Source organism: Lipotes vexillifer, unplaced genomic scaffold (assembly GCF_000442215.2).
Source record: "Lipotes vexillifer unplaced genomic scaffold, Lipotes_vexillifer_v1.1 scaffold571, whole genome shotgun sequence".
Classification (NCBI taxonomy): Eukaryota; Metazoa; Chordata; class Mammalia; order Artiodactyla; family Lipotidae; genus Lipotes; species Lipotes vexillifer.
In genome coordinates, this window is record NW_006790468.1 from 1,521,254 (window position 1) to 1,545,174 (window position 23,921).

At 39.3% G+C, this 23,921-nt stretch overlaps 1 protein-coding gene across 2 annotated transcripts in view; it reads right to left on the bottom strand.

Annotated features, from left to right (window-relative positions):
* LDAH (lipid droplet associated hydrolase) overlaps positions 1-23,921 on the bottom strand; it is an 82,022-nt gene that overhangs the window by 36,841 nt on the left and 21,260 nt on the right. For both annotated transcript variants that reach the window (XM_007463755.1, XM_007463756.1), the window contains one exon: positions 22,974-23,143. In XM_007463755.1, the coding sequence (XP_007463817.1) occupies positions 22,974-23,143 (170 nt within the window). The remainder of the gene's footprint in view (positions 1-22,973; positions 23,144-23,921) is intronic.

Below are 23,921 nucleotides of genomic sequence, written 5' to 3' on the forward strand. Positions count from 1 at the left end.
TTTCTTTTATTCATATAGACACCTACTGGCAAAAAAATCAGTGAGGTCAAGGAAGTATACCCAATTTTATAACACAGCTGTGCAGAAAAAGTTTCCAAGTCTGTGTACATGACAAAACGTTTTCTTATGTTACTGTCTCATTAAAGAAAGAACTTCTAGGCTGGCCAATTCATTCTACTCTAAGGAAACATTTTTATATATTTCACATTCTCATTTGAAATCTGAGTCACTTTTGATAATGAAGCACAACCATGTTTTCTTGACTAGTATTGGGAAAGCAAATATACACAGTGGGACTTTTTATACAGGGCACATTTGGGGAATTGGAGACAGTATTTTGATGTTTATTTTTCCTGAATTTATTATTATTATTAATCGTTTTCCAGAAAGGAAGTTAGGGAACAATTTGAAGTATAGCCATAAAATAAGGAGTACGATGTTCAGGTGTGGTTTTTGTACAACCTGTTTCATGAAATAGGCATTTTATTTTTAAACAGAGTAAAATCTAAAAAATATCTTCAGTACACTTAGACTGTTCAGACAGCTTATTTTTCTGGGGTGCAGCAATTATGCCTATATGTTACGACGAAATGAAGCCATGATAAACAGTATTTCAACATCTTTGAAAGAATGGCATCACTGCTACTTTCCCTATTTGCTTATCAGCTGAGCCCACCTGCTGCAGTAATGGCAGGATACTTCCCTACTATAACAAGCTGAAAACCAGAAAACACAGCACATAGTTTTTCCTTTCGTATGACTGCCAACATTGTTAAGACATGTCAGAGAACATGCAATATAAACCAGGCAGCCTTCAAAGATAAAGCTGTTGGTAGTCAGAACGCAGACCTAGGAATAATCCTAGTTTAGTTTATCTCTTCTCCCCAAAAGGCCATGTTTTCCTCTCTTCAGGATGAGACTATTCAGCTTATTTAATCATATGTATTCAGTTTATAAACTGCAAATTCCATTCTGTTTTAATGATCAAGAGCTTGCTTTCTGAGATCTTCTATTCTGTCTTAACAATTTCATACATTAGTAAGACAGGAATATGCCCCACAGTAGGGAACTGCTTAGAATAACAGTAGTAGTAGTAGTAGTAGTACTGATAGTAGTAATGATAGCTTACTATCTTCTAGGAACTAGGCTGATGTACTTTATATACATAATCTCACTTAATATGCATAACAACCTCATCAAGTAAATGTCTTCATTCTATAGATGAGAAAAGTGAGGTTTAGCTACTAAGTGATAAAGACGAAGTATGGACCCAAGGAGGGTAACTTCAGAGCCCATGCCATTAACCATTAATTACACTGTATACTTGCAGACAAAAGAATTTCTTAATAATTATTATTGTTTGGTGACATACTTGCAAACAGAAGAATTTCATAATAATTATTGTTTGGTGACATAATTCCCTGTGGTTTAAACAACTGCTACCATTATTGTTAGAGACAGGCCAATATTTCAATATTTACAAGTGTTTCAAATCATTCAGCTTCAGAAATAACGTTAAATCCTAAGAAGGAAGATCCTTCAAAATTGATACTGAAAAAAAATTATGCCACTTCAATATGTTTTGCTTAAGATAGATATCATTCATGAAAGTGACCACTTTGACCATTTCCCATTCATGTGAATTATACTCAGATCTTCTGGGGCAGAGATTTTTCTACACTTTAATTACCTGAATGTAAAAAAAAAAAAAGCTATTTCATGCATTTAATCTACATGTCAGGGTTGTTAATTACAAGGAATTCTGCATATTTGCAGAGATATTTGCATATGATTACAGTTAAATATTTGAAACATAGCTTCAAAATCTTCCTATAACCCATTCTTCTCAAGCTTCTGTCATTTTATACACTTAGATTTATTTTATTTTGAAAGCAAAATGCTCTTCTCAGCTTAAAATCTCTTATAATCTACTTCCTTTTGAGTCTTTCAGATTCAGAATCACTAAGAACTCAAACAGAAAATTAATGAAGCTCAAGCTGCTCTGGAGTACAGCAGTCTATTACAGAGCAACTGTTATTCCAGATTGAACAGTGTTTTCCAGGTAGCCTCAGAATTCAGTGAATGGTGACAATAACAAACCCATCCTCATGTCTAAAGCTCTGATATTCTCATGTAGCTATGGCCTTCGGCAACATCAGCTTTCTCTTGGTTAATAATGGCAAAGCTACACAGAATCTGAAAGAATAGCTTTGCTGATCAAAAAACTGTTATTTGGCAATTCCTTAAACTTGGAGCTGGAATACTCTGTGTGAGTCAGGAAGCAAGAAACACGAATTATCTGACAATGGGGTTGGGACTTTTCTAAGTTAGAAACTCCAGTCTTTAAAAGCTTAAGCCACTTGAGAGGGAAGATTCGTTCATTGGGTTTATTGATTGATTGTTAGTTTGTTCATTTGTTCATTCATTAAAGATATATTGGCACCTACGATACACCAGATGCTGTGGTGAGTGCTGGAGACAAAATGGTGAAAGAGCCTCTGCTTTTAGAGAACTTAAAGTCGAATGGGAGAGTTATCTACATTAACGCACAATAGGTACCATGCTAAGGGAAATAAAGAGTACCACAGAAACATATAAAATGGGCACGAGAAACCTCTTATTCATCGTGGCGTATGTCAACTACAAATTGGCACTTGCCATCTACCTCTACAAGGATTAAATCATGTGCTGCTGTAGCTGCTGACTTCCAACACCCACTGAAAGGAGTTCAGGGTGGAGAGCAGAAATGAGGCACTCTGTGCTCTGGGAAAAAATGGCAGAACAGGTCTGCAGATAGTTAGGTACTTTCAGGAGCTGATTTTATGAGCCCAATTCTTGTATCTTCTCAAATCTAGAAAAGCACTAAAATCCTTCATGGTGACGTCTGCTCCTTGTGGCTAGCAGTAACCTTCACGAGACTAGCAGAAATCTTCTGCAAAAAATATGTGCCTGATTGCATGTACTGCCCTGTCACCAAAATCACATGTATACTGACCTTCCCCCCTACCTCTTTGGAGCAGTTTCTCAGAGCTATCTGAGATGCTGTTTCCCGGACCATAGTCCTCATTTTGCCCCCAGTAAAACTTAACTCACAACTCTCATGTTCTGCAATTTTTTTAAGCTGGCACCTAGGAACCTTTGAAAAGGGCCAAGGAAAGAGAAACTGTTTGACAAACATTCATTGAATATCTACATAAGCAAAGTGCTGATGACAGACCTTAGGGTTATCCAGGGAAATCAGTAAAAAAGATTCTTCCCTGTTTAACTTTGCTGAAAGACACTGTGAAATGTATATGCTTCAGTTCCACACACTAAAATACCACTTTCATACCTGTATGAAGACCAGGCAAAGTTATCCATCACAGGGCTTCACACTAGGGAGAGTGAGACAATGAAAGGGCCCATGGCAGAGACACATACTGGGTGCAGGCCAAAGCACCAGACAATGAGGGATTTCTGCCACAGAAGCTGTCCCAGTAAACACTCCTAGCTTCTCAGAAGTCAAAAGGAAGGCACAAAATACGGCAAAGTATGTCCCATTTTATCTGACAGCAGGCAAATCCAACAGTTAGGGAAGCTAAGACCCCGTGAGATACAGATTAAAACTTGGGGAAAAAAGCAGTTAACTCACAACAAAAAGTTAGGCCCAAATAACAGAAGAAAGTCCATAAACCCTAATACCAGCTAAGAAAATGAAACAGGTAAGAATCTGTCCTCCTTTCAATTCAGGAAAAAATAAAGATGTATCAGAGATGTACATATCTTAACATATCTTTTCCCTCACAGGTCTCTGAAGGGGGTGCTTCCTCTCCCACTGTCACCCAGACGCACCAGCTTCCCGAGGGTAGCAACCCTCCTGGCACTGCCATGATAACTCCTAGGCTTAGGCAAACACCGCACTCGCTCCTGAGTCTTACCTCTGCCTCACTGGGATTCTGAGGCCTCAGCTTGTACAGAGCTCAGAGAGTGGCCAAATGCCCCTGGGGAGGCCCTACCTTCCCTAACAGGATTGGCCTGCATTCCCGAGAGCCTTTAAACATCTCTGCCAACTGTTACGCTGCACTTGACATACAAATATGATAGTCACTAATTTATCAACTAAAAATGTCCCATGGTATCTGAAAATACTGTTATGAAGAAAATGGGAAATCATATACTCTGTTACCAGTTCAAATTTTAGCCACCAACTAAAAACATTCATTCAGCTCAAAGGACCATGATATATTTAGCTTACTCTCAAGTAGTTCAGAAAGAAATATTATATATATATATACATTTATATATACACATATACATATATACACACACATATATATATTACTTATATGTATGTGTACACACACACACACACACACTTACTCTCCCTACCCCCCTCATATATATGCATGAGACAGAGAGAGAAGTAGGGGGCAGAAGAGGGAGAGCAAATAACAGGTAAAATGAGGTAAAATATTAACAACAGTAAATTGGGATAAAGTGTATATGGTGTTCTATGTACTATTCTTATTCTTGCAACTCTTCTGTAAGTTTTAAATTATTTCCACATAAAGTATTAAAAAATAAAGTACAGTCCACCACTGCCCTCTATCCCCCAGCCATGGCACTTCTAATCCCCATATCTTGCTCCACTTTTTATCAAGGCAGTCTCACCTTTGAACATATTAATGTTTATGTTTATTACCATCTCCCCTTAGCAGACTATGACCTCTGAAAGGTCAGGGCTTTTTTCCTGTTTTGATCATGGGTGCCTTCAAGTCCATACCAGGTGCTCAGTGACAATGCAAGGACACAGCAAACTGAATAAATGAAAGTCAGGCTAAGGGGCAGGGTCTCCATGTTGACTGCCTCATCCAGTACCCCCAAGCAGCCCCTCCTCCGGACTGCACCTCAGGAATGGAGGTTTATTGTGTACAGAAGTTGAAGGAGAGAGCTTTCCAGGCATAGGGAATGGCTGGGGAAAAGGGCCATCAATGGAAAGGAGGATTAAGTGAAAGCCCAACATGAATGCTGACACTCTCACAAGCAAACACCAGTCTCTTATGTTTCACTTAGATGATGCTGCTCTCAGGCAGGAGATCTGAAGATTTTAGGGGGAGAAACTGAATGGCTACAGAGAAAGAACACACTAATAGTGACACAGGGAAACAACACCAAAAAAGAAGTCAGGACCCCTGTCCCATGACCCTGTGGTGAAGCTGCCTAGCTGACAAGGCCCACTCCCCCACACAAACCTCCTAGGATTTCCAATGCTTCATTCCTAAATGTGAATAGATAAAAAGGAATGTCAGACATCTGAGAAACCTTCTATTCTAGATCAACATAAGCAAAACGTGAAAAAGAAAATTCAGAATGAATAGAGACAGCGCAAGAATACAGCAAAACGCCCAAAATTTGCTTTCCTCAGAGAGAGAGAGGGAGAGAGAAATATCCATGAATAAAAAGGACTGTACAAAAAGGGAACAAGGAACAAGAAATTATCTTAGAAACTGTTTATATGAAGGCTTGAAATCAAAAGTTTAATTAGATGAATTTGAAGATAAGGCTGGGAAAAATATCCATTTCTCATCGTATAGAACTTTGAAGAAGAGAAAGATGAACAATGGAAAATGAAATAAATCAAGAGAATCTTTTCTGGAGGTTTAACACATGAATAATCAGAAAACAAGTAGAAAAAAATAGGAGAAAAGTTTTCAGTATGTAAGGATGCCAGTTTCCAGATTAGAAAGGATAAACAGTCCAAGGAGTATCATCACAAAATATAATGGAGATAAAGTGAAGATTCCAAAACTGTCCAGAGAAAAAACAGGGCACATAAAGAACAAAAAACTCGAAATGGAGTACTTCTCAGGGCAAAGCCTGAAGAACTGGAAGCTAGGCAGCAGTGGTAATGGTGGCCATGGGGAGTGGGTATGGCAGGCTAGCCTACTGCAGAGCCATCTGCCTGCCAAGAACAATTAGAAAAGCTGGAAAAAGCATTTTTTTTAAGTCTCTTTGGAAGCATCAAAGGCAGAGGAGATCTGAAGGGCCAAAATTCTAGAGAAAAAGGAAACTTTGAGAGGTGTGCTGAAACAGTTCTTCTCAGTTATTTGCCAATTTGCAAGCAATGGCTATAAGGCCAAGAAGCTGAACAGTTTCTGAAAATCTTCTGTGGCTTAAGGGTCAAAACTTGGGCGTTTGGTGCCCATTAAAGAGAAGGCACCTGGGCTCTCCATGGGAACTACTAAAGGGTTACCCCTTAGAAGCAGTGATGAACCAGGCCTCACAAAGATAGTTTTGATTCAGTCCAATTCCTTATCACATTAAAGTGATGGATCCTCACTGTAACTGCTAGTCAAAAGCAAAGGTAAACCCTCTCTGGAGGAAGACAGAAGCCTCATATTGTCTTAATAATTTTTCATATATAATGTCAGGTATTCAATTTAAAAAGAACCTTACCAAGCAGTGATGGTTTATTTTCTGTGTCAACTTGACTGGGCCATGGGATTAGCAGATATTTGGTCAAAAGTTATTCTGGGTGTGTCTGAGAGGATGTTTTGGATGAGATTAACACTGAATCAGTAGACCTAGTAAAGAGGATTGTCCTCCCCAGTGTTAGTGCGCCTCATCCAATCAGTTGAAGGTCTGAATAAAACAGAAAGGTTGAGTAAGAGAGAATTCCTTCCGCTGACTGCCTTTGAGCTGGGACACTGTTTTTTTTTCCCTGCCTTTGGACTCCAACGGAAATACTGACTCTTCCTGGGTCTCGAGGTGGCCTGCTTTTGGACTAGAACTTACACCATCGACTCTCCTGGGTCTCTAGTTTACTGACTACAGATCTTGCCTTTTGTCAGCCTCCATAACTGTGTTAGCCAATTCCTTATAGTTAGTCGCTTTCTATGTATACACACATCCTATTGGTTCTGTTTCTCTGGAGAACCCTGACTAATATAAAAACATACTGAGGGACAAGGCAACATGACCAAAAAACAAAGAAGGAAAAAGCAGAAAAGAAAGGTAACTACAAGAGGCTTAGACACTAGAATTATCAGTTATGATTTTCATTTATTTTTATTTCAAATATGTCACCTCTGAATTTTATTTTTTAAGAGTAAAACTGTACTTCAAAAAATTGTTGACAGTACAAAGGAGAATAAAGTCAGACATGAACTTCAAAATAACTGTGATTAATACGATCAAGAAATTAAATGACAAGGGCCTCCCTGGTGGCGCAGTGGTTAAGAGTCTGCCTGCAATGCAGAGGACATGGGTTGAAGTCCTGCTCCAGGAGGATCCCACATGTTGTGGAGCAGCTTAGCCTGTGCGCCACAGCTACTGAGCCTGAGCCTAGAGCTCGCGTGCCAGAACTACTGAAGCCCATGCACCTAGAGCCCGTGCTCCGCAACAAGAGAAGCCACTGCAGTGAGAAGCCCACGCACCACAGCAGAGTAGCCCCCGCTCGCTGCAACTAGAGAAAGCCCATGCACAGCAACGAAGATGCAACACAGCCAAAAATAATTAATTTAAAAAATTAAATGATGAGATGTACAATTTTAGGAAATGGTTAACTATAATAATAATAAAATGGAAATTCTATAAGCAAAAAATAGAATGAATGAAATTGAGAATTCAACAGATGGGTTTAAAAGGAGTTTATACATAGCTGAAGTGAGGGTTAGTGAACTGGAAAATAGGACAGAATAACCAGATTGAAGCAGGGAGAGAAAAAAGAGTTATTGTGTGAAAGTTACACCTTAATTTAAAAAAAGAAAAGCTCAGGGCTTCCCTGGTAGCACAGTGGTTGAGAGTCCACCTGCCGATGCAGGGGACACGGGTTCGTGCCCCGGTCCGGGAAGATCCTACATGCCATGGAGCGGCTGGGCCCGTGAGCCATGGCCGCTGAGCCTGCGCATCCGGAGCCTGTGCTCTGCAACGGGAGAGGCCACAACAGTGAGAGGCCCGTGTAACGCAAAAAAAAAAAAACAAAACAAAAAACCTCAGAGATCTAATAGGGAGAATCAAATAAATATGCAATGCCTGTAATACAAGGTAGAATTTTGAGAAAAAGGGTTATAAAGGAAGGACAGTAAAAACTGGGAAGAATCAGGAAAGAGTTCACACAGAAGTTTGCACTGAGATGACTTGAAAAGGGGGATAGACGCCATCTGTTAGGCGGTGGTAGGAAAAACAGAAAGGAAGTGGACAACAAGAAATAATAATAGTTAGGAGGAGTACTAGGTATGTACAGGGCAGGCGTAGGGACTACGACCGAAGGGGACAAGTTAAGGCCATCTTCCTCAGAGGACCTTGAGGAGAACTCCCCTGGCACCCAGATAATCAGAATCGTCCCTAAGATTTTATGAAATCACTTCTGAATCACTATCAATCAACATTTGTGTAATATTACTGAAGTCCTAGAACCTTTCTCCTCTGCAATAGGCACAAGAAACTCCTCAGCATTTTTCTGAAGGAAGTAGGTTAAGAAAGAGGAAAAGCCTGAATCTCTTTAACACTCAGTTTGGCTTATACAGAAGTTCCCACAACTATACTGGTGAGGAGATAAAATTATTTGTTGAAATGGAGTTTCTGGACTGTCTACAGACTTCATTCATGCATGTTTCCTCTGGTCTCTGTATGACTGATAATGGGAAATGATTTATTGTCTGGTTTCCTAGGAACAGGTTGTCAGAAATGATACTGGCTTCAGTCTTTATCCGTTTGTCAATATACCTCCCTGATACCTGATAATCTGGCTTCTTCCCAACCAAATACAATTGGTCTGAACTTGCTTGGAATGTAAGGTCTCAAAGCAACCACATTTCATTCTTGTGAAGCATCTTTCATTTAGTGCCTGCTAGGCTTTTTCCACTTCAGGGAATTTTTTGTGGCCTACATTGCATATTGTTCACAGATTTTCCATACTAGCAAGAAGGGAGGGTAAAACAGCCTCATGCACACAGGGTAACCATGTTAAAGAGTCTTTTCCTTCCTCAAAGATCATATTCATAGTTCTCATCTCCACAAACTGATAGGCCTGAAAAGAATCTTCTGGCTGGAATCAACAATAGCCACAAAAAAACAATTTCACAGAATTTTGCTCATCTGTTTCTACTTTCTTCTATGTTATCCCTTTTCTGACTGCTATGCTCCGTCCACTGAGGCTCTGAGAATCTGCTCTTCTGTGAACATCCAGTTCATTGGCTTAACAAGGTCTAAATGTAGCAAGGCACAAGCTATATTTTTCAGACCTGTATCCATCCAACTGCCAGGGTATTATTCACAAAGACAACATCTCTGCCTTAGCATGGGCCACTCACTCACTCACACCCCAGACCCTCTTGAAGTCCTAGCCACTATGAAACTTGTAGTCCAATGAGATCTGAATAAGGTCTGCTTCACCCTAGCAGTAGGATGAATGATGATGCTAATCCCAACCTGTGGTTTTTCTTTTTTGTTTCTTTTTCTTTTTTTTTTTGCGTTACACGGGCCTCTCACTGTTGTGGCCTCTCCCGTTGCGGAGCACAGGCTCCGGACGCGCAGGCTCAGTGGCCATGGCTCACGGGCCCAGCCGCTCCATGGCATGTGGGATCTTCCCAGACCGGGGCATGAACCTGTGTCCCCTGCATCGGCAGGCGGACTCTCAATCCCTGCGCCACCAGGGAAGCCCCAACCTGTGGTTTTGTTATCACATTCAAATAATGATCGTGAGGCAGGCCATCAAAATATATACCTAACGACAACCCAAATTATTTTGTGAAGGGGGGGAAGGCAGGGTTTATAAAAAATTGCAAGGAAGGGGAAAAGCCTCTCTAACTGAGTAGAGTAGGATGAGTTAAAAGGCTAGGATGGCTGCTACTGCCAAAGATGCTGCTACTGACCAAGGGCCACTGCTGGTCTCAGGGGTGGGTTTTCCTGCAGAGAAACCGTGAAGCTGACATTACATTACCCTTTTACTTTCCCCTTGTGATTGTTGTCTCTTGCTGTGTAACAAGTTACTGAAAACTTTATCTCTCCCGAACCAACTTTCTGTTATGAAGTCATAAAATCAAACTGCTTTTTAAAAAAGGAAAGAAAATTCATAACCATTAAATCATTATAAAAATATATTCCATTAAAAGAAATTTTAAGGACAAAAATTAAATAGAAAAAAATCACTCCAAAATTCACCACTCAAACATAACCACTGTATTCATTTTGGTCATTTTATTTTCAAGCTTTTAAATGTATGTATTCTTTGACATATAGTTGTACTCTATATTCTCTTTATATTTTAACATCCTTAATATTCTACAATTAACTTTCATGTATTACAATGTCTTTTGAAAATATAATTTTAATAGTTGCAAATTCCATATTCAAACTTTCCTTTAGAGTTGGACATTAGGATGTTTAACATGCCATGGAGCGGCTGGGCCTGTGAGCCATGGCCGCTGGGCCTGCGCGTCCGGAGCCTGTGCTCCGCAACAGGAGAGGCCACAACAGTGAGAGGCCCGTGTACCACAAAAAAAAAAGAATTAGTAGGTTCAAAGGCTATGAACACTTTTTATAGGAACTTTTTTTTTTTCTGGTAACACATGGTCATTGTAAAAGAGTAGAAACAATGTAGAGTCTCCACCTCCTATATATACCCTTACATCTAACCCCCAGAGATAACCACTGTAAGCCACCTGGTATTTACCTGTTCAGACTTTCTAAAAATGCATAAAGAAGTATACACATACAACACTGAACTTTTTCAGTTAATAGGCAGACATTATTAACTACTACCAGACACTAGTTTATTAAGCACTGTGTCATACATTGTGCTAAGTACACATTTTTTGATATACTTTATTATCTAGCTCTTCTTCAGTGAATTATCTGTTCGTGTCCTTTGCATCTTTATCTGAGAAGCTGCTGTTCTTTTTACTGATGTCCACAAATTCTTTATAACAAGAAATTAACTTTTAGCCTAGTGAACATGGACTTTGGAGCCAAACGAATGTGGATTCAAATCACAGCACAGACCCTTATTAGTTGTCTACTTGAACAAGTTACTTCTGTCCTTCTAAGTCTCAGTTTCCTCATGCATAAAATGGGAAAAGAATAACCCCCTTCAAGAGCTGTTGAAAGAATAAGGTCCTTAAATTATAATTATAGTAATATAATAAATAATAATTATAGTAAAATAGTTAATAATAATTTAACCTTTAATTATGCTAAATATCTATAAGGGAATTAAGTATCTTAAATACACCCTAATAAATAATAGTGCAAAAGCATCCCACATTTTCCTTTTTTTCTTATTAAATAAAAACAAAATTGAAAGGGGTATTGCATTATCCTCTCTGGTCTAAGCATGAAAACTCAAGGAGCAATTAATTACTTTTAAAATCATGAACTCTTACATCAAAATTTCTTTGTAACAAATTATTCTCAGACCCATTGGTACCTTTCTTTAAACAATTTCACATTCTCTTTTAAGAGGCTACTTGTTGTTTTATAAAAGCAATTTGTGCTAAGTATGTTATGTCTCTCTGGATACTACAGCAATCCTCAAAGGCACATTTACTTTTTCTTACTGCTTTTCCTACCTTCCTGACATTTACAAATATATTAACTTTTATAATTGGAAAGAAAAGCCTCTAATTTAAAGAAAGATCTCACAAACCAATTGTAAAAAGACATTCTGGGGACTAAGAAAATCTGAATATGAACTGTATTAGATAATATCAAAGAATTACCATTAATTTTGCTAGGTGTGATAATGACATGGTAGTTATATAAGAAAAGTCCTTTTTAAAAGATGCACAATGAAGTTTTTAAGGGTGAAATATTATGAGGGCTGTAGTTTACTTGAAAGTATTTGAGAAGAAAAATGAGGTAAAGATAAAATATTAGTAGCTATGTTAATCGAGATAATGGGTGTCTGGAGATACATTAAACAATTTTTAATTTTCTGTTTGAAACTTTTCATAATAAAAATTTTAAATGATCAATTAAAAGAGATGTCTCTTTTTCCTTTCCCTTGATATTAGCTTAGATAGCTATATTCATGCTTCTGTCAAGATGGGTTGCAACTGAAGACATAAACCTTAAACTGCTTAAACACCTCTCCCAGGCTATACCTAAGCTTCACCCTTACAAGCTGGGCCACCAGTGACCAGCTAAAAGTCCACTTCTGTCATCAGGAGAATATTCTTAAAATTTGTTACAATGCCACATACACAACTACTTCAGTGCCTAAACACAAAAATACTGACACTGGAGTTTGCTGGAATGCAGAGGGCCCCTGCAAAACTTAAGATTAAGAACTTGCCCATAAAAGAGCAGGGCTTAAATCAGCTTCCACTGACAGACCTCTGCTACCTTGCTGCTTAAATCTTGGATCTTAAGACTTCAAAGAAACGAGAATGAAATATATGGTCCCATCCCAGGCTTGAGTTATGGAAATGAGAAAATACGTCTTGGTAGCGCTGTTCCCCTATATCAACATCTTTACTCAAGGGGGCTCACTGTGCTTGTGGTAAGGTCACAGGTGCAAAGAGCTAGAATACATGAAATACAGAAAAGAAGATCTTTCTTTTAGAGAACTTGATAAGTATTCCTCTTGCTTCCAAGGAATGGTATGAGAAGACAGAGATGACATGTATGGAAAGACCGAGGACAGATTTAATTGTCCATAACATCTCAGAATATTTTACGGTCCAAGCTTTTGGAAAAAGTTCTAGTTCTCAAACTAGAGCATGCATCAGAATCACCTAGAGTACTTGTTAAAACACTGACTGGTGAGTCTCAGCCCTAGAGTTTGGTTCTTAAGTCTGGGTGGGGCCCAATAATTTGTGTTTCTAACAAGATCCCAGGTGATGCTGATACTGGTTTGAGAACTACTGGCTCAGATATATGAATCAAATACCTTATGTCATCAAGTATACTCTACTCACAACTACTCCTGGGCCAGGAAGAGGTGGTGATAAAATATGTTTAGGCAGTAAATGTAAGGCTTTCTCTGGCTAGTAGCCACTTCACATCATTTGTCCTACCTGTTCCTTTAAACACATCTCACTAACTCCCAATATATACTGGACCTTTGAGAGCATGGGGGGAATTTTCCGTATCTAACAGTCTATCACGGATACACATATATTAAAATGGCTCAATATTTAAATCTGAAAAGTGTTCAGAAATTCTCAGATGAAATGCATTAGATAAAGTACTAAGTATTAACATGCATGAAGAACGTTCTATTATAAACCACTGTTTTCATTTTCTTGCAGCTTTCCAAAAAATTAGCCCTTTGTGGTGAAATTTTCCATGCTTGGTTTCAGCCCAAAGGTGATTTTTTTTTTTTTGCAAAGTTTGAGAAAAATATATTAAATAGTTTTTGAGTTATGAAAAATGAAAAAAGCCCACACAATTTTTCCACTTTCAAAGCAATTTCAGGATATTTTTTTAACATGCAGATAACTAAAAAAATGGCTGAAGTTGAAAAGTTGAAACTTTCCATGTGTCTAGTTTTCAATAAGGTAGTCTGTGGGTAATTTAGAAAAGATAATGTGTTTGTGTGTACACATAAACAGATAACATATAAATAAATGCATAAGTGATTAGAAAAACAGCATTTCATCATATTCAGTACAAACTTTCCTCAGAATAGGGGATTTGTTGTTTTCTGAAATGAAGAGTCTTTCACAAGCCAGAGTAGTTGTCAACTGCCTGACCCCTGTGGTTTTCACACACTGGGGTTCACTAATGGGTTATGCAGACACAACTGTAGACTATTGTGCACTGTGTTTGCAGAATCTTCCAGTTCCCTTCACATTCTAATCTTCCTTCTGCCCCAGCTCAATTCTAGGATTCTGATTCACTGTGTTCGGAGTTTAATTTCTGCCCTTGGTCCATACCTCACTACCAGCTCCCTTGATCTTCTATGCTCCAGACACTCAAGACATGTTCTTGTTTCTCCCAATTCTCTCTGACCTCCCCCGAAAGCATTCACTCACTAACTGCTAAAACCCTCCTTGTGTATCTGAAGACCTCAATTCTTAAAGAAACAACAGTAGAAACCTTAAGTTTAGGTTAAATAGGTTTTGATGGGTTGTCGAAGTAACCTGCTCTAATTATTTATAATCGCAACCTTCCTAACTAACTCACCTGAAGGCTGATGATGGAAAAGTTAGAGAACAGAATAGAGAGTCCTAGTTCTGTCATTTACTTAGCTAACTGACATATGGATAAGACACATAACTCCTTGGAACTTCAGTCTCATCTGTAAAATGGGAAAAAATTAGGTTGTTAAATAACCTTGTTACATATGAACATGTTTTGTACATTTCAAATGCATGTATAACTGTTAGTAATGACAATAACCTCAATTTTTAACTGTTTCAGGTTTCTGGGCTCAAATGAAGAACCAAGTATAAGGCACCAAAACACTTTTGCAAGGATGTGAAGATTAAGAAAAATCCAATTTTCCTGGTTTTCAAGTGTGCAGGCTTAAAGGACAAAGAGAAGGAAATCTGCTCTGATAAACATTTCTATTTCTTTTTCATTTTCAGCATCTCTCTCTCTGCATGGGTTATTCCCCCCAGCATATGCTAAATTCTCTCCCACTTACAGGGAAAAGATGTTCCCTTGACCAGCTTCTTGCTTAAGTTATCTTCTTGTCTTCTCCCCTTCACTGGCCAATTCCTGGATCACCTAACTTCCTGCAACCTCCTTCTCCCATTATTTCACTAAAAATGTTCTCTTCCAGGCCATTAATGGCCTTCCGATTACCAATACCTGTTGGCAGACCTGGTTATGTGACTTGCTGTGTCCAATGTAGTATGAGGAGTGACAAGTGTCACTTCTTCCAGGCAGAGGTTTTAAAATGCTGCATGTAGGGCTTCCCTGGTGGCGCAGTGCTTGAGAGTCCGCCTGCCGATGCAGGAGACGCGGGTTCGTGCCCCGTTTCGGGAAGATCCCACATGCCGCGGAGCGGCTGGGCCCGTGAGCCATGGCCACTGAGCCTGCACGTCCGGAGCCTGTGCTCCGCAAATGGGAGAGGCCACAACAGTGAGAGGCCCGCATAACGCAAGAAAAAAAAAATAAATAAATAAAAATAAAATGCTGCATGTAGTTCATTCACTATTTCCTTTTTATTCTCTGCCACGAGACTGGAATATTCTAGACAGAAGCTATTCCATCAATCTGGATTCTGGAATAAGAGTGCATGGAGAGAACTACACAAGGGCAGCCTACCCTCAAAGGACTTATATCATGAGCGATAAACAAATCTTTGTCGTTAAAAGCCACAGACACTCGCAGTGGTTGAGAGTCCGCCTGCCGATGCAGGGGACACGGGTTCGTGCCCCGGTCTGGGAAGATCCCATATGCCGCGGAGCGGCTGGGCCCGTGAGCCATGGCCGCTGAGCCTGCGCGTCCGGAGCCTGTGCTCCGCAACCTGTGCTCCGCAATGGGAGAGGCCACAACAGTGAGAGGCCCGTGTACTGCAAAAAAAAAAAAAAAAAAAAAAGCCACAGACACTGTGTTACCATGGCACAGTCTACCGTATTTTGACTAATCCACTAGTTGCAACCCACTGAAGTGAATTCAGGACCCACTAATAGACTGCAGCCAACAGCGTGGAAAATTATTATACCTTTTGCCTTTTTCTCTGCTTCCTCCTCTTCACCCTCCTTTCCACCAAATAAAGTCACTCCCCTAATATACATCTATGACCTGTTTCTTTTCTCTCTTAACAATTTCCCTGGGCAAATCCCATACATTGTCTTCATTATTTCTCATTTGGACTAGCAAACTTGCCTATCACTTGGTTGTTCACTTTTTACTCTATACTCTCTCTCCATTTTATTTTCCTTTTTTTTTTTTTTTTTTTTTTTTTTTTTTTGTGGTACGCGGGCCTCTCACTGTTGTGGCCTCTCCCGTTGCGGAGCACAGGCTCCGGACGCACAGGCTCAGCGGCCATGGCTCACGGGCCCAGCCACTCCGCGGCATGTGGGATCTTCCCGGACCAGGGCACGAACCCGTGTCCCCTGCATCTGCAGGCGGACTCTCAACCACTGCGCCACCAGGGAAGCCCTTATTTTCCTTTTCAATGAGACATTAATTTACCCAATGAATGACTATTATTATCATAGATCCTTCAGTGGCTCCTTGCTGTCCGGAAAACAGAGTGCAAACTCTCTTGCCTTTCCACTCTATCAGCCTAGGTTCCGCTATCCCACTGCTCCCTTCACACACACCGTGCTGCATCCAAATCTGACCACCCACTGCTCTCTTCATGTGCCCAGTGGTAAAGCCCATTTCTCTTCATACATTTCCTAGTGCTTAGAAGGCACAGCAACCCCCACCCCCCAAAAAAACCCCATCAAATTCTGTTTATAATTACTTCTAAATACTGACTCATCCTTCCTCTGTTCAAATACCAGCTCTTTAATGATGCTCTTTTTGATCTTCCCAGTTAGAAGCCACCTCTCTTGTTAAAACACTCAGAGCCTCATGGTACTTCCTCATTTTGCCTTTGGCTTCTTATCAATTAATCTAGGGACAGGACACTGACAACAGTTACTCTGACAAATGAATTATCTCCTATTCTCCCCCCACCTCCAGATTATCTTGACTGTTGAACACAACTTAGTGACGTCATATAAATGTTTCTCACAAGCATGTCTAACTTTGCAGATATGCAGGTTCATCAGAATAGCGTAAGTACACCACAGGCTCAATGATCTCATTACTTCCAGAATATTTGAATTTATTTTTTTCCTAATTTAGATGAGATGTACTCCTGATTCAACACATACATGATCTAACATACTATTTTGACTCTTTCGGTAAAGTTTTTCAAGCTTCTCAGCTGTACTTGTGGTGTGTTTTGAGTCTCTAAAATTCTGAGTATGTACACCACCACTGGGGATCCCAAAAGAAACAAAAGAAAGTTTTTTTTTATTGCTCTGAACAATAACAAAATCCATTTACTTAATTTTGTCAATTTTACTCTCATATCTTCATTTAAGATGGGTTCATTCTTACTTGAGACAAAATTCTAACACGGTTATCTGTTTTCTCTATCTGCATCAAATTAGTAGCAACAAAGTGTTAAGTAGGGAAGAGAAATGGCACCTAACACTAGGAGAGGAGATGGAAAAACTATAAAATAAACAGACATAAGAATTCTTTTTAACGAAGCACTGTCACCTAAGAAATTTCAGGACACAGGCAAAATCCCTTTTATTGTATTTTACCGTAGTATAGTAACAGTATCAAAATGATGTCCTTGAATCATTAGGGAAAAATTCTTCCATAATCAACCTACGTTGTTGAAGAAGGCAGATAAGTAAAAAATATATTTTAGACAAATTTTTACCCAACTGGATAAAATAGTCTGGGGCTTAAAGGAGTCAGTTTAAGTAATCTGGAAATTTCATTTAGGGAGAAGATATTTTTGCCAACCAGACAGACAAAGGAAGGTCTATGTTACTGTGCATCTTCCCGAAGGAAGGCCAAATAACATAAAAAATTAAGTTTTGAAGGATCTGATACCCCTGGAAGGGGAGGAAGTATTATCATTAAATGCCATATAAATTCTTAGAGGAAAATAATAGTTAAGTTACTTGAATTCCACTTCATGACTTAGTGCAGTGCTCAGTTAGGAACTGAGGGCTTTCACAACTACTGAAGCCCGTGCTCCGCAACGGAAGAAGCCACCGTGGTGAGAAGCCCGTGCACCACAATGAAGAGTGGCGCCCACTCGCCACAACTAGAGACGGCCCGCGTGCAGCAACGAAGACCCAACGCAGCCTAAAGTAAATAAATTTATTAAAAAAAAAAAAAAAAGAATTGAGGCCTTTCAACTCCCAACCTTGAACTTTATGCAATTTATTGGCAAAATCAGATGGCACATTTTAAACATACAGAGGATTGATGTTGAGGGAAAGAAGATTCTAGATAGTGGGGGTAAGATGATTACTTTTTTATTCCCATGTCACTCCATCTGCCCCCAATTGCTAGAACAGTATTCATGGGGTCTCCTACTCGTTGAGCTGCAATGTAATGAGTCACGTGGAGCTAGCTGTGAACACTCCAGAACACGCCTTACTATCTGGAGTCTCTGCCATCAACCAAAGGTTGAGAGAACCATCAGATATCTTCATAGACTGTCTTTATATCCACAGCTAACATAACCGTACCCCACCCCTAGATTAAGACAGAGCCTTGGCTGGATCCTGGCAAGGCACTTTTCTCTCAGTTTCTACCTATAAAATTAAAGATGGGACTACACTGTCTCTAAAAATCCTATAAATCTGAAATTGTGTTTATTATTTTAAGTCATGACAGTACTATTTAACAATCTTCTGATTATCTATTTTCTTAAGTTTCTTTTTTAAGTTCCTTATTCTGGACATTACTGTCAAAATATATGAAGACTTTCTATAATTCTATGTACCAAATTTGCTTAAACAAATAAAATTTTTAATACCAGATTTTTAAGAGTCAATTATTTTCTTTAGAATATGAAAAAATAGGTCAGACCTTATGTCTAAAATATGCAGTAAGTCTCTTAAAATAATTTTAAGACCAAAGTTTCCTATAACTAGTTACAAAAATATTATAAAGAATTAAACCAAAATAAAACCAAATAAACCAGCTACTAAACTACACATATGTCCTTAAAATCTTATAGGAGTCAAATATTCCAGTAAAAATAACAGAGAGATGGAAACACAAGTTTCTTTTTATCACACTTCATATGTTGTAAAACGTAACAGCTAACTTATTTTTGGCAAAATGATTAGGGATTGCAACACTCTGGCTAATACAAACTTATTTGATTGTCAAATGCATCTTAAATGGAGTGTGTCATGCTAACTTCAGGCATGCAGGCACTGTGCCATCTTAGAGTAGCCCAGAGACACTGAAATTTCAACACTTCAGCAGGGGTCACACCACCAATATTAACTGGGCCAGGTGTTTAAGCCGGGCGGGGAGGGGGCGCCGGCATGGACTTCAATAATGTAGTTAACTGAAACCAGATAAAGCTTTTGAATAATAAAAAAATCATACAGATGTTCACCCTCCTCCCCTGGTAACCTTTGTGGACAATTTATTATATGCGTTATTTTCTAGAGTTCACCCTTTTTAAGAAAACACACTTTCTCATGTCTCTGAAAACTCTATAATCACAGTATGACTTATGTCTTCACAATTAGACTAGGTTAAGCTCATGTTTCATCTGCCTTTTTCCTTTTCACCACTATTCCTGCAAGGGTAAGAACACCTGAAAGCAGAGCCTTAATTAGAAAGTTATAGAGCTGAGGAAACTATAAGAAGCTACATTAACCTTAAGATGCATTGTACTTCTTTCCCAACAGACACTGTGAACGCAAGCCAAAAAAGAGAGATGGGTTCAAAACAAATGTGTTGAACAACTGTTTTCAAATATGCATAAGAGAAATTATACACTACATGCAGAATGGATGTGGAGCAAACAAACAAAAACCAAAAGGAAAGATCTCTGATTAAGTTAACAAACTGAAGGACTCAGAAATGGTTACTTTCTTCCCTATGTTTAGGGTAGTGTATTTGTCAGGTTCTCAAGAGAAACAGACTATATATATGGATATAGATAAAAGAACATTTACTATAGTAATTGGCTCACACAATTATAGAGGCCAAGAAGTCCCACACAACACGCCATCTGCAAGATGGGAACCAGGAAAGCCAGTTGTATAATTCAGTCCGAGTTCGAAGACCTGAGAACCAGGGGAACAGATGATGCCGAAGGCTTGAGAACCTGGAACTCCACTGTCAGAGGGCATGAAAAGATGGCTGACTCAGCTCAAGAAGAGAGAAAGAATTTGCCCTTCCTGGGAGTTTTTGTTCTATTTGGGCCGTCAACAGATTGGATGATGCCCGCCCACAATGGTGAGGGCAGATCTTTTTTACTCAGTCCAATTCAAATGCTAATTTCCTCCAGAAAAGTCCTCACAGACACACTCAGAAATGTTTTACCAGCTATCTGAGTATCCCTTAGCCCAATCAACTTGACATGTAAAATTAACCATCACAAATAATAATGTTATTATTATTTCAAACATGTAAGTACTCTTTTTAAAATACCTGGAACAACTAATAGCCAACAATTATATGTCATATCAGTTTGCAACATTTTATTTGACAGGACCAAGTTACTTCCTACACCAGGAAATAAATTCAGTATTTTAACTTATATACTGATATATACCTATATATCTACATGCTTGATGGTACATCACACAAGTGAAGTCCTAACTGTAGTAGTGATGGGGTAGGCAGCCTCTGACATGGCCCCCAGTGATCCTCACCTTCTAATATTCATGCTCTAGTGTAATTCCCTCCCCTTTAGTTTGGGCTGGAGCCAGTGATTTGTTTCTAACAAAGAGAATACTGTAAAAGTAATGAGATATCATTTCTGTAATTGGGTTACAGTCTGTGACTTCCATCTTGCCAGCAGACTCTTTCTCTGGCTCTTCTCCCAGACTTGCTCTCATGGGGCGAGTTAGAAAGGCCCACATTCTAAGGAACTGAGGGTGGCCTCCACCCAACTGCCAGTGATGAACCAAGGCCCTCCGTCCAACAACCCTTGAGGGAGTGAATTGAGGCAGATCCTCCTCAATTCATATCTTCACATGAGACCACAGCCCTGGAAGACATTTTGATTACGATCTTGTGAGATACCCTGAACCACAGAACCTAGCTAAGTTGTGACCAGTCCCATGTCCACAGAAACTGTGAGAGAATAAATGTGTATTGTTTTATGCTGTTAAGTTTTGAGGTAACTTGTTACACAGCTGTAGATTACTAACACAGTAGTTAACCTAATTACTGAGCCAGTGCTTTCAGTCATTTCCATTATAATAATAATAGCTAATACTTATATGGAACTTTTAAGTTCTAGGCACCATTCTTAATTCTTTATATAATTCCTCACAAAAATCCTTTGAATAACATATTACTATCCCCCTTTTACAGATGAGGAAACAAAGGTACAGAGACTCAATAACTTGCCCAAGGTCACCAAGACAAAATATGACAGCAAGTATCTGAACGTAGGTGTCTTGTTTCTAGAGTGAGGACTTGCGGCAACTGTGCAAAGAGAACCGCTAAGGGCTAAGACTGGGCACTATGAAAACAGTAACCTCATAACGTGGTACCAGAGGAGCTTTAGAGGCACAACAGAGATTAGAAGCCATGCAAAATGCTAAAAACAAAAGGAAAGCCCGTTTTCTTATTAAGATGCCTTATCTAGGGGGAAAAAAACCAGAGTAGAAGCAATAATATAGTGAATGGAATGCAACCTAGAATTTATTGAATTCACACTTAGAAATGAAAAATATACTTTCTGATACCCAATGTAAGAAATTAACAGCCTCCATTTGGTATTAAAAACCACACCCAAGGAGGCTATAGTTGTACTTTTCCCAAAGGCAATTAATTATAAGTAAGAAGTAAGTGTGTCAAGCTGGCAGGGAAAGAAGCAAATTCCTAGTGAGCTCCAAGACTCCACTGAAGATATTTGACCACATGGAGTGAGAAAAGTCAATATCCTAGGACAAGGAGATTCCAGGAAGGAATCACTTCCTATCTTGTATTCAGATTACCAGGTTAAGTAGCACTCCTTCATGATCTCACACACCCTCTATTTACACAAGAAGTAGGTATCACACCTATGGGTTAGTCTGTGTCCTCCCTTAGACTTCAGGCTCTCTTACCTCAAAGACTATTTTATTCACTGGGATGTCTTCAAAACAGAGCACAAGGCCTGATACATGGCAAGTGCTTAATGTAAGTTTGTTGAATGAAGAAATAATTTATGTTGTGAATCACATTCATTTAATGGGTCATTTCAATGGTATATGTCAGTGAAAGTATGAGGTTTTGTTTTGTTTTGAAGTGTTATATAGTTCACTAGCTTTCCTGGCATTTTAAATCGGTCTTTTTTTTTTTTTTTTTTTGGGTCACAGGCCCAGCGGCCATGGCTCACAGGCCCAGCCGCTCTGCGGCATGTGGGATCTTCCCGGACCGGGGCACGAACCCGTGTCCCCTGCATCGGCAGGCAGACTCTCAACCACTGCACCACCAGGGAAGCCCCTTAAATAGGTCTTTATATCTCCAGTGTCTCACTTAATATCTGGCACATAGTGGCACCCAGTAAGTATTTGTGAATGAATGAATGAATAAATGTCTCAAAAAGGCTGCCAAGCTATAGAACAGATAAGGATTCAGACTTATGACTAAATAAAGATTTAATGTTCCTTAAGAATAACTATTTGCCTATCAACAATGGTGATAATAATAATTTTTCTTCCTTTTGAGAGGAGGCATGAATATTTGCATAATACTCTCCCTAGACAAGATTATTGCCTCAGCCTTAGTTGGTGACTGCTTTTAAATATTCCCTGCTGGCCCAGTGGTTGAGAATCCATCTTGCAATGCAGGGGACGCTGGTCTGATCCCTAATCAGGGAGCTAAGAGCCCACATGCTGCGGAGCAAATAAGCCCACGTGCCACAACTAGAGAGAAGCCCGCACACTGCAACGAAGAGCCTGCATGCTGCAACTAAGACCCAATACAGCCAAAAAATAAATAAATAAATATTAAAAAAAGAAATATTCCTTTACCAAAGACAGCAAGTTGTATGTAACTTAAGAACTCCAGATATAACCCTAGATGAAAAAGCATTTGTTCAAATACAATACTGTAAATTAACTAATTCAATTTAAAAAGAAGAGGCATTTATTCAGAAAATTCCTTCCTCCTTCAGCATTATTTTTTGAAACATTATGGGAAATGTATGAACATACACTCACACAGGCCCACAGTAATACAGAGATAAGGATAAAGGCAGCTACCAAGTATCCCTCTCTGTGTTTTATTTATCAATTCGATACGAGACAAAAAAGCAAAGGAAATCTGAGAGGATTTGTGCGAGTGCACAATCAAGCACCGACAGTCACCTCCTGAGGCGTACTTACTGGGAGCTCAGGGGCATGCTTCAGGACCTGAAGGGAGAAATAGCAGCCTATGGAATGGCCAATGACCACAAGTTTCATTTCCTTTGGCACATGAGTTCTCAGGAAAGCTAGTTTGTGTTCTACTTGACCACGGAGTCCATAGATGTCCTTAATTTCTTGAGCATTTGGATCTAAAAGAAAAAATATAAGTTATGTTTTCATTCAGTAAGTGAAAGCAATCACTTCACTGGAGAAAATATCTAAAAAAAACCAAACCAATATCAATAGCAGTAGTTATCATTTATTGAAAGCCTACCGTGTGCAAGCCACAGTGCTGGCACTTTATTTAAATTATATCTTCACAACAACCCTGAATGGAAGTATTCCTATCTTCATTTAATAGATGAAAATCCCAAAGCTCACGGACGTTAGGTGATAGATTGGCAGTTACATACCTGTTAAGTGGGACAGGTGAGATTCAAACCCAGGTGTCTGTCCTCAAAGCCCATGAACTCTCAACTATTCCATGAACTACCACAGTTTAGGCCACTGGTTCTCAAACTTGAGTAGGCATCAGAACTCTCTGTAAGGCTTGGTGAGACACTCATTGCTAGGCCTCACCATCAGAGTCTCCAATCCAGTGGGTCTGGGCTGGAGCCCGAAAAGTTGCATTTCTAAGTTTCCAGAAGATGCTGATGTTGCTGGTCCCAGGACCACACACTGAGAACCACTGGTGAGGCTAGGTTACGTGATTAAGATATAACCAAGAAAATCCATGACACTGCTTCATTATTTTAGATAATCTTTGTTTAAAGAAGTCAGGACTGAAAGGCATAAGTAGAAATGTTTTAAACTGTTCTTTTTAACCAGCACAGTCCTGACCTGAAATATCCTTTCTTCCTTTCACAAATGAACGTCTTTAAGATTCTTCAAGATCTACTCAAGACTTTATCTAGCTAATCTTCAAGA